Source organism: Lactuca saligna, chromosome 3, assembly GCF_052625555.1.
Source record: "Lactuca saligna cultivar CGN05327 chromosome 3, ASM5262555v1, whole genome shotgun sequence".
NCBI classification, from domain to species: domain Eukaryota; kingdom Viridiplantae; phylum Streptophyta; class Magnoliopsida; order Asterales; family Asteraceae; genus Lactuca; species Lactuca saligna.
The window spans coordinates 142,451,506-142,468,825 of NC_136419.1; the positions used below are offsets into that span (position 1 = coordinate 142,451,506).

Here is a 17,320-nt window from a genome sequence, read left to right on the forward strand (position 1 = left end):
GGGTTTTCTTCAGATCCCCAGTCAAGGAACATTCCGACGACCTTCTTCCATCACGGACACAACCTATACATGCACACACACTCCTTTTTCCTGGAAAATACACCCAACACCCACTGAGGTGGGTGGTGAAGGTGGCAACACAAGAGACGGACATCAGCGGCGACAGCTTCACGATTCTGTGGACTTAACCACCAACCCACAGTAGTAAGCGGCGACAACAACCTTTCGGCCGCTAAGGAGCGGCAGTGGCGATGTAGTATAGAACATAATTAAGAGGTTTACGCTTCTTCAACCGTGAACAACAACCATGGCAGCCATGGTGTTGCTCCCCGGCCTCCGTAACATGCTGGTGCCAACTAGCGGTTCTCTGTCATCGGCAGCGACGTTCATGGCAATGTTTCCGAATGGTCACATCATTACCGCCAGCAATGGTTGGCGCTTCAAGGCAAGGAAGTAGCTCATCGGCACCCATGGAAGGAGGTGGTTGGATTCGGTGGTCGTTGTGCTGGTTGGCTGATCGAAACCGCAAGAAGGCAGGCTAGGCATGGAGAGAGAGAGAGAGGGGTGGAGGTTGAAGGGAAAGTAGTAGGGTTAGGTTTTAAACCGGTGAGCCTAGGGTTATATACCCGGCTCCTGCAAGACACTCTCCCATAATAACAACTATGGTCCCTCCCTTCTACAATCATTTCAAAAAGAATTCGAATTTTACCTTTTTAACCCTCAGCCTTAAAATTCCTTACAAATAGAGTATAATACTTATCAAGCAGCCCCCCATTCTTTAAGATCCTTTCAAATAAAGTCCATATGTTACTCTTTTAACCCCCAATCTCTTAAAGTGTGACAATTAACTCCTCGAGACCTACCTTTGACATATAATTATTTATTTTATGGCTACTATTCGTTCATTAATTTATTGATTTATCTAATAAATAAATAGGGCGTTACACTCTAGCTGCTTGCACTGATCAATCCCTCGAACTAACTAATACTAAACAGAAAAATCCTCAATTAACATCCAAATCCTCTAAGTTTGACCAAAAGTCAAACTGGTCAAAACTCAATGGTCAAAGGTCCACAAGGTCACTGGTTAACCTAATAAAAGTCAATGCCACATCATAACCATTCATTGGTTATGTCGTAGGGAAAACGAGACAAAACAATCATGATGTTGGTTTTTGTCATGTCATGACCATTCCTTGGTCACATCATGACAACTGTCAGAAGCTATATTTTTGCATTAAGGACTTAATTTGGTAAGTCCTATACTCCAACTTTCTAAAAGTCTTCATTGCCTTCTAATGAGCCATAAAAATCCTTACTTTTTGCACATCCAATCTCCATACATTGCAATAAACAATCATAAGAGTCTAGATCTGGAGCATAAGATAACCTAGGCACTTCAAGGATTGATAAATTGAAAACTTTATCCAAACCAATAAATCATAAATACAAAACAAGAAGGCAAAGACTTGAAACCTAGATCTACAAGGCATAAAATGAAAAGATGGGAACTTGGTGACTTACCTATGTCTAGAAGGTGCACCAATAAAAGTTAACAAGCTTTCTAGATGATCATTGGCTTAGTAAAGTCATCATTCAACCTTCAAGACGCCAAAACACCATTAGAGAGCTCAAAAAGGAAAAAAAAAGGCTAGGGTTTCGTTGAGAGGGGTTTGAGGCTAAGAAGGATACCCTAGTGTAACACTCGTGTTTCTATCCTAGGCATTTATATTGAGTTGATAGTCTAGGTTAACCTTTGTAACTCATTTTGAAGAAATGAAAAGGACTTATGTGAATATTATGTGAATTATGTGTTTTATGCTTAATTATTAGGGTTTATTTAATTAAGAATTAAAATAAGCGTCAAAATTATAGTATGAGATAAGCCCGATATCTTTACATAAAGTTTTAGTGCTCGAAACAAGGATTTTGGGGATATAAAGAATATCAAAATCCGAGTTATAATGAAGAAGTTATGACCTGTCGAAGTTTCGCGACAAAACCGGCACGGTGCTGAATGTCCTAAAAAGTGAGTTTTTGATAAACTACTTTTTAGCCTTATTAATCTAAACAAAAGTCGTAGTATTTGTCAAACTGAGAAGTTCGATAAAAAGAACGCCTAAATCTGACTTCGTATAAGGAAGTTATGATTTTTCGAAGTTTCAGCTTAGCAGTAGACAACTAAAAACTCGAATTTTAGATCGAGCGATTTTTAACTGACACAATCTAAACGAGAATTGAAGGTCTTGTCATTAGGAGCACAACGGTAAAAAGTCTGACGAAAACGGACATCAGATGGAGAAGTTATGAATTTTTAACGGATTTCCTGTACCGTTCTGTTAAAAATAATAATATAAAATTTAAAGTCAAAATTAGTCGACGAAGTCTAAACGGAACTTGTAGAGTATAATTTTAGCTACGCGTGCATATAAAGAACGTCAAAAACGCAGCTCGTATGCAAAAGTTATGAATTCTAGAACATTTTGGCACAAAATTCAAGAAATTTCGCATAGATAAGCTTCACCCGGGAGTGCCACGTGCCCTCGCTTCGCATGTGCCACGTATCCAGAACCTACTGAGTCACCGAGCCACCTGGAAAGACGTGTTTCCTTCCCTTGCATGTGAGACTGCCCCGTGTCGCCCCGTGTCCTCTTCTGATTCGACCAAAGGGAGGCCCAATCAGAAGCTCGCAGCTGGACCGAGCCTCGCATCGCCTAGCCTCCGAACCTCGCATGTGGACCAGTAGACCACTATCCAATCAGAGGCTGACACCGAGCCCTTCGCACATGCTACCCTCGTGCGAGCCTTCCCTATGAACCCTTGGATCTGCGACGTGTGTCTTCTTCCTGACCGTCCAATCAGAAGCCTCGCCCCTATAAATACAAGGGTGCGAGACCTCCCGGGTAACTTTGAAAATTTGTCAATTTTAACCCCTAAACCCATATTTTCTTCATATTAACATCCCGCAAGGCCCCGGTATCGATTGTAAAGCCCGGAATACTCCACGAAGTGCCCGAGAAGCCCGGAAAATTTGTCTTTTCGGTTTCGAAGCCCGACTTTTGCAAAGCCTGGTTTCTCAATAAAACTCCCGGTTTTATTAGAAACGCTCATTTTAGGAAACTAATTGCTGCCCAATTATCATCAAACCATGTGAGTGTATAGTCACTTTCATTTTACACATAGATATGAAGTATTTACCTTATAATACGTGCTATGTGTAGATATATTAATTGTTTATTTGAGGTAACTGTTGAGTTGATGTTTTATACAAGTTTTAAACTGTATAAGTATTTTTATCTACAAATATGTTGGGTAGAACATGGGTAGATAGTGATGTGTGATAAAATTAAATTGATGAGAGGCCTCGATGTGTTTTGAGATCCAGTCGTTTAGCGGAGTTTGGATGACGACCACTGACTTTCTAGGCAGTCTAGTAGGAAACATTAGCAGGTCCGCAACCTGTAGGTGTTAATGAACTGAGAGTGTCCATTCGTTGTACTCCATCCCCTCATGGTTTCCTTTAGGACATGTATGGCTGAGGAAACCCCTTAGTAGTAGTGTCCATCCCGATGATATTCTTTAGGCTATGTCCCTTGTGATAAGTGTTTAGGGATGTAAATTGAGGATAACGGGAACGGGTAATCAGGGTTATTGTTGATTGATGAACTTAGTTATTATTATTGTGGGTTGAAAACCCTATATGCTCACCAAGCTCCCAAGCCTAACCCACTCAGCTTTTTATGTTACAGGTAGTGGACCCCAAGCATAGTCGGAGGATGACGAGAGATTTTTGGATTATAGGCCAGTAGTTGTAAATAACTGTTGAAAGTCTTATAATGTCTTGTTTATGATTTTGATATGTATCGGAACATGACATCCCGAGGTTTTGATATATATATGGAAAACATATACCTTCTTAATGAAGGGTTTTGATAAACTTTTATCATATTTTGTTTGGGGACCAATTCCGCAACATCTTTTAAAAAGATATCTCTGATTTTATTTTAAAAAGCCTAAATTAAATCGGTCTTTTCTGGCCGAGAAATTAGGGGATGTCACAGTTGGTATCAGAGCATTAGTTTAAGCGAACTACGAAATTTGTAGAATTTCTAGACTTGAACTTAGAATGCTAAGTGATGATTGTGAGATGAGTATCTACCTTATTTTAGACACGAGCACTAGTTTATTTTAGGGAAGATTCCTAAAATGCCCTTATGTGCTAAATGCTATGTGTTTGCCATGTGTCCCATTATTTGTTCGGATCTATGGTCTGTTGCCGACCGGATCTGGAAACCTTATGTGTGTAGGAATCTAAGCGTATGATTACGAGATTAGAACTAACATGTAAACGTTTCGGAGTGATATGGGATTTGACATGTCTAACAAGGATAAAGACCTAAATTCACCTTATTCGTTATATAGATTGTAATGGCTAGAACTCATAGTGGAGATGCAAATGCAAATGGAAACAGGGATCAACAGCCTCAACCTCAAGTAGTTGAGCAAGTACCTGTTGTAGGAGCTGCACCTGAGCCAATGAAGATGGATGGGGTACAAGCAATGATACAAATGATGTTTAGATCACCAAATGGAGGAGACAAGGCGATTACTACAACGGCATAGGGATGAGACCACGATGCCTGTTGAACAGCCCGTATTGAATGAAGGGCAATCAGTAGGAGGGAACTACAGTGGGACTCTTGGTCAAGCCAACCCACCGATAGTTAGACAAAACAACCAGGATAGAGGAGTTGATGGACGCGATGCAAATACAAAGATTTCATGGCATCTAAACCGCCGTGTCTATCTGGGAGTCCGACACCGGTGGAAGTCATGAATTGGATCTCCGAAATGGAGACGATGTTTGAAAGTTGCGAGTGCAGCAACAAACAAAAGACCACACTTGCAATCCCTCTATTAAAGTCTGGTGTGTTGAGCTGGTGGAAGTTACTAGCTGATTCGATGCCCAAGGGTGAAGCTAGTAAGATGTCTTGGGAAGATTTTGTGGTACAACTGAAATTACAGTACTGCTCTGAGCAAGATCTTCTGGAAATCAACAATGAGTTCCAGAATTTAAAGAAAGGAAAGATGAGCGTTACTGAATACGCTGCTAGTTTTATGGAAAAGATGAAGCTTGTTCCTCATCTAGTTCCAACTGAACTCTTTAAGGTCAACAAGTTTTCCCTCGAATTACCAGCGGACTTTGGTCCGATAGTTAAGCAAGCAATCACTTTGAATGCCGCCATTTGGGCTGCTAAGAATGTTGAGGTTTAGATCAGAGAGGAGGGACTGGAGAGGGAAGAAGTTGGTGAAAAGATAAAATTTGAAGGAACTTCAGGTTCCAACATGAAAAGCGAATTTTCTAAGTCCAAGAAGTTTGGAGGAGGAGGAGGTGAAGTGAAATGGTGTGAGAAGTGCAAGAAAAAGCACTCTCGGAGATGTAGTGAGGAGGTGACTTGCTTCAAATGTAGAAAGACTGGGCATTATGCCAACGTGTGTCCATCCAACAAGAGGGTATGTTTTGAGTGCCATGAAGTAGGTCATGTTCTTAAAGACTGTCCAAAGGGGAAGGATGCCGCAAACCCCAATCTACCACCAAAGCCGATGGCAAGAGCCTTTCAGATGACACTTGAAGCTGCAAAAGAAGAAGTCGATGTCGCTTCAGGTACCTTTCTCGTAAACGAATTTCCTGCCAAAATTTTGTTTGATTCTGGAGCCAATTACTCCTTTATATCGCATGAATTTGGTAGAAAGCTAACTTTGCCTGTGGATAGGCTAGTTAATGCCTTATTAGTCGAGATTGCTAGTGGCAAGTTTGTACCTGTTAGTCATCGTATGAAAAACATCCTCATTGACTTGGATGGGAATAAGTTCCACGAGGAATTATTTCCTATCGAGTTAAATGGATTCGACATAGTTTTCGGAATGGATTGGCTTAGCGCCAACAATGCAGAAATATTATGTAGAAAGAAGATAGTAAAAGTAAACCCACCAGGGAAAGATTCGTTTATGGTGTACGGAGACAAACGCAGAGTAAATTCTGGAATCATTTCTCTAATGAAAGCCAGAAAGTGTTTGGCCAAAGGATGTACATCATACCTAGCGTTCGTGATCGATGCTAAGATAGAAAAGAAGGAGGTGCATAATATTCCGGTGGTATGTGATTATCCGGAAGTATTTCCCGAAGATCTTCCCGGATTTCCCCCTGATCGACAAGTAGAATTTTGTATCGACTTGTTACCAGGAACGATGCCGATAGCAAAAGCACCCTATCGATTAGCACCAACAGAGATGAAAGAACTTATGACACAACTTCAGGAATTATTGGACAAAGGTTTCATTCGACCTAGTTCATCGCCCTGGGGAGCCCCTATGTCATTTGTAAAGAAGAAAGACGGAAGCATGAGAATGTGCATCGATTGTAGAGAGCTAAACAAAGTGACGATAAAGAATAAGTACCCGTTGCCAAGGATCGATGGCCTGTTCGACCAATTACAGGGTTCGAACTATTTCTCGAAGATCGATCTTAGGTCGGGATACCATCAACTAAAGGTGAGAGAGTAGGATATCGAAAAGACTGCGTTTAGAACAAGATATGGACACTATGAATTTTTGGTTATGTCGTTCGGACTAACTAATGCCCCAACAGCTTTCATGGATTTGATGAATAGGGTTTGTAAACCATTCCTAGATAAATCTGTGATAGTATTCATAGATGACATCTTGATTTATTCGAAGAGCAAGCAGGAGCATGAAAAGCATCTGCGTGAAGTGCTAGAAGTCCTGAAAAAGGAGAAGTTGTATGCAAAGTTCTCCAAATGTGAATTTTGGATTCAAGAAGTCCAATTTTTAGGGCATGTGGTTATTCAAGAAGGAATAACGGTTGACCCAGCACAGATTGAAGCTGTAATGAAGTGGGAACAACCAAAAAGTCCTACGGAGATTCGAAGCTTTTTAGGATTAGATGGATATTACCGAAGGTTTATCCAAGGCTTTTCTTCGATTGCTACTCCATTAACAGCTTTGACCCACAAAGGAGCTACTTATGCTTGGAATGAGAAGCATAAGGAAGCCTTTGAGAAGTTGAAGAAGAGATTGTGTGAAGCACCGATTCTTTCGTTGCCTGAAGGAGTTGATGACTTCCCAGTTTATAGCGATGCATCTGGAGTTAGGTTAGGTTGTGTCCTGACCCAAAGGGATAAAGTGATAGCGTATGCATCAAGGCAATTGAAGGAACATGAAAAGAACTACCCCACTCACGATTTGGAGTTGGCAGCGGTAGTATTTTCCCTAAAGATATGGAGGCATTATCTTTATGGCAAAAAGTGTAAACTTTTCACGGATCATAAGAGTCTTCAATATCTCTTTAATCAGAAGGAATTGAACATGAGGCAATGATTCTGTCTAGAGTTACTCAAGTACTACGACTGTGAGATACATTACCACCCTGGTAAAGCAAATGTTGTTGCTGATGCTCTCAGTCGGAAGGTAAACCTTGAAAAGAAAAGGCCAAGAGCGTTGAGAATTGAAGTTGTCTCGGTAATTGTGGAAAGTATAAAGAAAGCTCAAGAGGAAGCTTTAGAGAAAAATGACTGAAAGGAAGAACGTTTGGGCAAAACGTTAGTATTCGGTACAAACAACCAAGGGTTGAGGGTATTCCAAGATACGATTTGGGTACCTAAGACAGGCGGAGTAAGAGATCTTCTGATGAAAGAAGCTCACAAGACCATGTACTCGATTCATCTCGGTAGTACAAAAATGTATAGGGATCTAAAACCCTAATATTGGTGGCTGATGATGAAACTCGATGTTGCTAAGTATGTGGCCGAGTGTCTAACTTGTGCTAGGGTTAAAGCACAACATCAGAAACCGTATGGGATTTTAGAACCTTTACCCGTACCCATGGGTAAATGGGAAGACATCACCATGGATTTTGTGACTAAACTACCTAGAACAAGGAACGGTCACGACATGATTTGGGTGGTCGTTGATCGCTTCACTAAGAGTGCGCATTTCATAGCAGCCAAAGAGAAATGGTCTATGGATAAACTTGCGAATTCTTACGTGAAGGAAATTGTGAGGCTTCACGGTGTTCCACTAACAATTGTATCCGATCGTGACAGCCGTTTTACCTCAAGGTTTTGGAGGAGTCTACAAGAGGAATTGGGTACCAAGTTGTGTTTAAGTACAGCTGATCATCCGCAAACCAATGGTCAGAGCGAACGAACGATTCAAACATTGGAGGATATGCTGAGAGCATGTACCCTAGAATTCCAAGGTAACTGGGATGAACACTTACCTCTAATAGAATTATCCTATAATAATAGTTTCCACTCAAGCATTAAGATGGCACCTTATCACACTTTGTATGGGGAAAAGTGTTGAACGCCATCATGTTGGCTGGAAGCTGGGGAAAAGCAGTTTATGGGACCTGAAATAGTCCATCAAACTGCTGAAAAGTTGAAAGTGATAAGAGAAAGGATGTTAGCTGCTCAAGATCGACAAAAGAGTTATGCTGACAAGAAAAGACGACCGATAACCTTTGAAGTTGGAGATTCAGTTTTACTTAAAGTCTCGCCGTGGAAGGGACTTATAAGATTTTGGGAAACGAGAAAAGTTGAGTCCAAGGTTTATTGGACCGTTCAAAGTTCTACAGAAGATCGAGAATCAAGCTTACAAGCTAGAATTACCGGAAGAACTGGAGGGTATTCATAACACCTTTCATGTGTGTTACTTGAGAAAGTTCACGGGAGATGTGCCCGACATAATTCCAATTTCTGAGTTAAGGTTGGATGAAAACAAGAGGTTGATCGAAGAACCTGAGGCAATCGTTGACCGTAAGACTATGAAGTTGCGATGCAAGATGGTCGATTTAGTACTTGTGCGTTGGAAACATACCAATGGACCAAATCTCACTTGGGAAACAGAGAGTGATATGATGAGTCGCTACCCGCAGTTGTTTGGTGATATGTGATTCCGGGGACGGAATCATCCTAAGGGGGAGAGAATTGTAACACTCGTCTTTCTAACCTAGGCATTTATATTGAGTTGATAGTTTAGGTTAACCTTTGTAACTCTTTTTGAAGAAATGAAAAGGAATTATGTGAATATTATGTGAATTATGTGTTTTATCTTTACATAAAGTTGTAGTGCTCGAAACAAGGATTTTTGGGATATAAAGAATACCAAAATCCGAGTTATAACAAAGAAGTTATGACGTGTCGAAGTTTCGTGACAAAACCGACACGGTACTGAATGTCGTAAAAAGTGAGTTTTTGATAAACTACATTTTAGCCTTATTAATCTAAACAAAATTCGTAGTATTTGTCAAACCAAGAAGTTCGATAAAAAGAACGCCCAAATCTGACTTTGTATGAGGAAGTTATGATTTTTCGAAGTTTCAGCTTAGCAGTAGACAGCTAAAAACTCGAATTTTAGATCGAGTATTTTTAGCCGACATAACCTAAACGACAATTGAATGTCTCATCATTAGGAGCACAACGGTAAAAAGTCTGATGAAAACGGACGTCGGATGAAGAAGTTATGAATTTTTAATGAATTTCCTGTACCGATCTGTTAAAAATAATAATATAAAATTTAAAGTCAAAATTAGCCGATGAAGTCTAAAAGGAAGTTGTAGAGCATAATTTTAGCTACGCGTGCACATAAAGAACGTCAAAAATGGAGCTCGTATGCGAAAGTTATGAATTTTAGAAGATTTTGGCACAAAATTCGAGAAATTTCGCATAGATAAGCTTCACCCGGAAGTGCCACGTGTCCTCGCTTCGCATGTGCCATGTATCCGGAACCTGCTGAGTCACCGAGCCACCTGGAAAAACGTGTTGCCTTCCCTCGCATGCGAGACTGCCCCGTGTCGCCCCATGTCCTCTTCTGATTCGACCAAAGGGAGGCCCAATCCGAAGCTCGCAGCTGGACCGAGCCTCGCACCGCCTAGCCTCCGAACCTCACATGTGGACCAGTAGATCGTGGTCCAATCAGAGGCCGACACCGAGCCATTCGCACATGCTACCCTCGTGCGAGCCTTCCATGCGAACCCTTGGATATGCGACGCGTGTCTTCTTCCTGACCGTCCGATCGGAAGCCTTGCCCTTATAAATAGAAGGGTGCGAGACCTCCCGGGTAACTTTGAAAATTTGTCAATTTTAACCCTTAAACCCATATTTTCTTCATCTTAACATCCCGCAAAGCCCCGGTATCGATTGTAAAGCCCGAAATACTCCACGAAGTGCCCGAGAAGCCCGGAAAATTTATCTTTTCGGTTTCAAAGACCGACTTTTGGAAATCCCGATTTCTCAATAAAACTCTCGGTTTTATTAGAAACGATCGTTTTAGGAAACGAATTGCTGCCCGATTATCATCAAACCATGTGAGTGTATAGTCACTTTCATTTTACACATAGATATGGAGTATTTACCTTATAATACGTGCTATGTGTAGATATATTAATTTTTTATTTGAGGTAACTGTTGAGTTGATGTTTTATACAAGTTTTAAACTGTATAAGTATTTTTATCTACAAATATGTTGGGTAGAACATGGGTAGATAGTGATGTGTGATAAAATAAAATTGATGAGAGGCCTCGATGTGTTTTGAGATCCAGTCCTCTAGCGGAGTTTGGATGACGACCACGGACTTTCTAGACAGTCCAGTAGGAAACATTAGCAGGTCCGCAACCTGTAGCTGTTAATGAACTAAGAGTGTTCATTCGTTGTACTCCATCCCTCACATGGTTGCCTTTAGGACATGTATGGCTGAGGAAACCCCTTAGCAGTAGTGTCCATCCTGATGATATTCTTTAGGCTAGGTCCCTTGTGATAAGTGTTTAGGGACGTAAAGTGAGGATAACGGGAACGGGTAATCAGGGTTATTGTTGATTGATGAACTTAGTAAGTTTATTATTATTGTGGGTTGAAAACCCTATATGCTCACCAGGCTCCCAAGCCTGACCCACTAACCTTTTTATGTTACATGTAGTGGACCCCGAGCATAGTCGGAGGATGACGAGAGATTTTAGGATTATAGGCCAGTAGTTGTAAATAACTGTTGAAAGGCTTATAATGTCTTGTTTATGCTTTTGATCTGTATCGGAACATGACATCCCGAGGTTTTGATATATATATATGGAAAACATATACCTTCTTAATGAAGGGTTTTGATAAACTTTTATCATATTTTGTTTGGGGACCAATTCCGCAACATCTTTTAAAAAGATTTCTCTGATTTTATTTTAAAAAGCATAAATTAAATCGGTCTTTTCTGGCCGAGAAATTAGGGGATGTCACACCTAGGTCATGAGTTAATGTCTTTAAATATGGGAGACACCTTAAAATTATGGGTTTGGGTTGTAACTGCTTGTCACGTTGTGACCATCCTTTTATCACATCATGGAAAGCATCCCACATTCTTCAATTGGGATGCCACATCGTGACACCCTTCATGTCACGTCGTGGCATATAATTTTCCTCAAAACCATACATTTGACTCCTCTATATCATCCACTGATCCAATCTGGGAATCGGGTGTTACACGACGGGATGCTCACCCCCATTGGGGATGTAGGACCCGATGACATAGTATATTTGGAAGATAACATGTGTTTGTGTGTGTGTCTATATATATATATATATATATATATATATATATATATATATATATATATATATATATATATATAAGGAATAATGAAAAAAAGTAGGTTAGGAATGCATAGTTTAAAGAAGGGAAAATGCCTTAAAAGACCAATTAAGTTTCAAAAACGTTCATATTACCCCAATTACTTTTTTGTTGTTAACAAAAAACCAACGAAATAATGCTTTTTATTATAAATCCAAATAAAGTTACCAATAAAAATAAGGTTTTTTAATGGTGACCGGCATCTGTGGGTTACGATTCTTTGTTTACCGGTGATAATCTGACATGGATTATTAAAACACATTACATCAAACATAAGTGCCACAAGGATATCGATTCACCATCAAGGGTTCTCAGTGAAGGGTGAAATCGATATCTAGGGTTCTTACATAACGATGAACGGTGAACTCGTGACAGTGAAATTGATTTTTATAGAAGGTGAAGGAAAGTTAGTCGATTGTGCAGCAAGGGTTCTCAGCATGTCTCGTGCAGCAAGCATGTCTCGTGACTCACTCAACATTGATGTCTACCATAAAGGTGTTTTTTCTCCTAATCCCTAGGTTTACTTTCATCCTGATAAAGTACCTGTTATGGGGCTAGATGTACGTAACATGGATTTCAAGAAGTTCAAGACCTATCTCCAAAAATTGATCAACAATAGATGTTGGGATATGTATTACTGTCTTAAAAATCGGTCCCTCGTAGATGGGTTAAGGGAGCTCAGGGATGAAGATGATTATGTTAGGTTCCTTGATGCTGGGTTTGATGATGATGATAATCAAATAAGTATCTACATTGATGACCATCATGAACCCTTACTAGATTGGATTGAAGAAGAAAAAGCTGAAGAATGGGATAGTGGTACTGAAACATATGAAGATGATGTGGACTCGGTATTATCGTATGATCTATCGGTGGACCATGAAGCTGATGATGAGGACATTTAATGGCCTGAAGTTGTTGATCCTTTTTTGTCACAGAAGAACCTTATTCCATAAAGAGGCATAGAGGAAGAAGCTGGTGGTAAGGTAAAAAAACATCCTATTCATGATCCAAACCAAAAATGGGACACTATGATGCCTGAGTTAGGTATGAAATTCTCTGATCGAGATGAACTGAAACATATGTTAACAAATTATGCTGTGTCTAAGGGTTATTCATTGTGGTATGAAAAAAATGAGGCAAAAGCATTGTTAGTAAGGTGCAGTAAAAATGAAAAATGGAAGCCATCTTGCCCTTTTAGACTATGGGCTAGTCCCATGAACAAGGAAAATTCATTCCAGATCAAGTCACTAATTGATAAACATAATTGTGCTAGACAACAAAAATTGGGTTGTCTTGTTACGTATAAGTGGATTGGAAAAATGTTAATACCTGACATTTTGGAAAGGCCTAAGTTTAGCTATAGGAAAATGGCAGAAGTGGTTAGGAAAGACTATGGTCTCAAGGTAAGTCTTGGGCAGTGTAGAAATGCCTAGTTCTTTGCACTAGATGAGATTTCAGGCAATTTGGTAAGACATTATGAGAAACTGTGGAATTATGGTGCTGAGTTATTGAGGGTTAATCCTGGGTCAACAGTCTTGATCGAGACAAATCATACGCCTGATGCTACACATTACTTCAAAAGGATGTATATTTTCCTGAAGTCTATCAAGGATGGCTGGATTGAAGGATGTAGAAGGGTTATCAGTGTTGATGGCTGTTTTTTGAAGGGTATTTGCAGATGTGAGTTGTTAACAGCCGTTGGTAGGGACGCAAACAACCAAATGTATCCTCTAGCATGGGCTGTTGTGCCAGTTGAAAGCAAGGAAACATGGATGTGGTTCATTGATCTTCTACTTGAGGACATTGAGATGGGAGATGGTAGGGGTCTTACAATTATTTCAGACCAACACAAGGTGTGTTATAGTTTACATTTTACTTACTATATTATGTGTTATTATGTACTTTAAAACTGAAATTTGTTATCACCTTGTAGGGTTTAATGGAGGCTGTTAAGGAAAGGTCACCATCATGTGAGCATAGGAATTGTGCCCGACACATCTATGCCAACTTTAAGAAGAAGGGGTTCACGGGTGTTGAGTTTAGGAGGTTATTTTGGAGGGCTGAAAAGGCTACAACCGATTCTAATTTCCGATCATACATGAGGGAAATTCGTACAATGTCCACAGAAGCTTATGAGCACCTGATAGAAAGAGACCCAAATACATGGTGCAGAGCATTCTTTGAACCTCAGACTTGTTGTGATGCCGTGGAAAACGGTATATCTGAATCTTTCAATGCAGCAATTGTAGAGGCCCGGAAGAAACCAATAATAACAATGCTGGAAGAAATCAGATTGTACGTGATGGAGAGGATGTACAATCAAAAGATTAAGGGGCATAAGTGGGACATGGAAATCTGCCCCTCTATTAGAAAGAGGATTGAGAAGATGAAAGAAGAACAAAGGTATATTATTTAATTGTAAGTGATTTAATATGAAATAACTTACCTTCTTAATATGATTTCAGGTACTGGGATGTTATTCCAAGTGGCGAGGAAGAATATGAAGTGAAATTAGCCCATGAAGTTTATGTTGTTCACCTTGAAAGCAAAACTTGTGGTTGCAGAGCCTGGCAACTCAGTGGTATCCCTTGTGTGCATGCCATTGCTGTTATATTATACCTTAATGGAAATGCAGAGGACTATGTAGCCGTATGGTTTAAAACAAGCATGTTTGGAAGTTGCTATAGGTATCCAGTCAAACCAATAAATGGAGCTAACATGTGGCCTGATGCTCTATTTGATCCCATATTACCACCTCGGCGTAGGAGAATGCCAGGAAGGCCTAAAGTAAACAGAATGAAATGTCCTACAGAAAATGAAGGAAAGCATAAAATTAACAAGACAGGGATGTCCATCTCAAGATGTAGTAATTGTCATCAAGAAGGACACAACAAGAGGCGATGTCCATTGCTCAAAGAAGGTTCGTTTTTATTTTGATTATTCATTCATCTAGATTTGTATAATAATAATTATTTTTGTTTTAACAATGCAGCAAATAAAGCAACTGTTAGTGAAGGGGATGTTGAAGAAGGGGTTAGTCAAGATGGGATTAGTGAAGATGGGGTCAATGAAGATGGGGTTAGTGAAGATGGAATTGGTGAAGAAGAGGCTGTTGAAGAAGGCGATATTGAAGACCACCAGGAGGATGAAATTGAACAACAAGAGGATGAGATTGACCATCAAGAAAATCATCACCATCAGCATCAACCTGTTTTTTTTCAGCATTTTGTTGCGAACAAAAGGCGATTACCTTCTAAGAGGATCATGAAACTGAAGTTAAGGAAGAAGGTGGTAACAAAAGATGGAAGTGGGGAAAGTACTGAAAATCCAGTTACTATAAACTACGATAAGTGTGTTCTATTAGGATTATGTCAGATACTTTGAAATGGCACATCTTTTGGTGCTTAGTGCACATCTTTTGGTGCTTAGGCTTGTCTTTTTGATTCTTAGGCTTGTCTTTTGGTGTTGTGCACATTTACCAACATTTAGTGCCATGTGCACATGCTTCATTATGTGGTTTAATTATGCTTTGATATGTAGTTTATTACCTTTTATGCATATTATAACAATGTACCATTTTGCCCCTATTTGTTAAAACTATGTTAAAATTGGTAAAAACTATTTTGTGGGACTATTTTGTCAATAAAACTGCCCTTGTGTTTAAAAACCATTTACAACACAAATTACATGCATAATGTCAAACACAGTTTTTATGGACTATTTTGACCTTCCTATTATCATTTGATAAAGTGTAATCTTATTATGGACTATTTTGCCCTTGCTATTTTCAATCAATAAAAGTATGTTGCTATTATGTGTGCTTTCAGTAAAACTGCCCTTGTGTTTAAAAACCATTTAAAACACAAATTACATGCATAATGTCAAACACATGTTTTATGGACTATTTTGTCCCTGTTATTATCATTTGATAAAGTGCAATCCTTTTATGGACTATTTTGCCCTTCCTATTATCATTTGATAAAGTGCAATCCTTTTATGGACTATTTTGCCCTTGCTATTTTCAATCAATAAAAGTATGTTGCTATTATGTGTGTTTTCAATAAAACTGCCCTTGTGTTTAAAAACCATTTACAACACAAATTACATGCATAATGTCAAACACATGTTTTATGGACTATTTTGTCCCTGTTATTATCATTTGATAAAGTGCAATCCTTTTATGGACTATTTTGCCCTTCCTATTATCATTTGATAAAGTGCAATCCTTTTATGGACTATTTTGCCCTTGCTATTTTCAATCAATAAAAGTATGTTGCTATTATGTGTGTTTTCAATAAAACTGCCCTTGTGTTTAAAAACCATTTACAACACAAATTACATGCATAATGTCAAACACATGTTTTATGCACTATTTTGTCCCTGTTATTATCATTTGATAAAGTGCAATCCTTTTATAGACTATTTTCCCCTTCCTATTATCATTTGATAAAGTGCAATCCTTTTATGGACTATTTTGCCCTTGCTATTTTCAATCAATAAAAGTATGTTGCTATTATGTGTGTTTTCAATAAAACTGCCCTTGTGTTTAAAAACCATTTACAACACAAATTACATGCATAATGTCAAACACATGTTTTATGGACTATTTTGTCCATGTTATTATCATTTGATAAAGTGCAATCCTTTTATGGACTATTTTTTTTCCCTTCTTATTATCATTTGATAAAGTGTAATCTTATTATGGACTATTTTGCCCTTGCTATTTTCAATCAATAAAAAGTATGTTACTTTTATGGACTATTAGCTTTCATAAACACCTTCTATGTGTATCAGTCTTCACAAATACCTTCTTTTCATTCCCACTTCGTAACCATTTTACATGAGTACAATGAAACTACTTTGAAGATACATATCCTGATAATTTCAAAGTACATTTTCCTTACATAATAAACTTAACACTAAATCATGTACTTCAGTACAAACAAAACAACAAACATCAACACTAAACATTTCATTTTATCCAATTCCTTTCTAAAACTCTTACATTCCTTATCAGTCTTCATCTTGTACTCACTGAAATCATGTTCCAATATTGCAATCTTCACTTCAGTATTGAAATCATGTTCTTCATCTTTCTTATTCTTGTTCTTGGTTATAATTTCTTCATCATCATCAACCCATTCCCAGAAATCACATTTATCCTTTGGATCCTTCATCTTCAATTATAACATAAACAAACAATATTGTAGCATGAAAAACAAAAAGGGACCCAAACAAGAACAAGCTTTAAGATATATACTTACCAAAGAGTTAGGACAAACCCTAAATTTTTTACCAGGATTTGCCTTTGTTGTTGATATCCAGATGCGAGAAGGAAACCCACAATCACAAGGATGTGCCTTATGAATTGTGCATTTTGACTTGGAAATTTTTGATCTTGAGCATGAGTTGGAGGATCGAGACGAAGAAGCCATGTTGAAGAAGTCGATTGAAGAAGTCGATTGATTAAGGAGTCGTGTCCCCCATTATGCCCTATATCTATCTAACACAAATGCCACGTAGATATGCCAACACATATGCCAACGCAACAGAAATATGCCAACTCATTTACCCCCATCGTTTACCTGCAACATGCCGGTCACCATTAAAAAAACGTTAATT

General features: G+C 38.9%; 1 protein-coding gene across 1 annotated transcript; it reads left to right on the forward strand.

The window, feature by feature from the left end:
* Nucleotides 1-12,726: 12,726 nt before the first annotated feature.
* Nucleotides 12,727-15,082, forward strand: LOC145036043 (uncharacterized). The gene is made up of 5 exons (XM_078984524.1): nucleotides 12,727-13,101; nucleotides 13,366-13,551; nucleotides 13,632-14,101; nucleotides 14,164-14,618; nucleotides 14,691-15,082. Exons 1-5 carry the CDS (start codon nucleotides 12,727-12,729, stop codon nucleotides 15,080-15,082), a joined length of 1,878 nt encoding a protein of 625 aa, XP_078840650.1.
* The last annotated feature ends 2,238 nt before the right edge of the window (nucleotides 15,083-17,320 follow it).

What these genes read in the sequence shown, in the direction of transcription:
- LOC145036043 (XM_078984524.1), top strand. Translation starts at nt 12,727, where the DNA reads ATGATGCCTGAGTTAGGTATGAAATTCTCTGATCGAGATGAACTGAAA. An exon ending in TTATTTCAGACCAACACAAG is followed by an intron (nt 13,552 to 13,631) that starts GTGTGTTATAGT and finishes ATCACCTTGTAG; the next exon opens with GGTTTAATGGAGGCTGTTAA. An exon ending in ATGTCCATTGCTCAAAGAAG is followed by an intron (nt 14,619 to 14,690) that starts GTTCGTTTTTAT and finishes TTAACAATGCAG; the next exon opens with CAAATAAAGCAACTGTTAGT.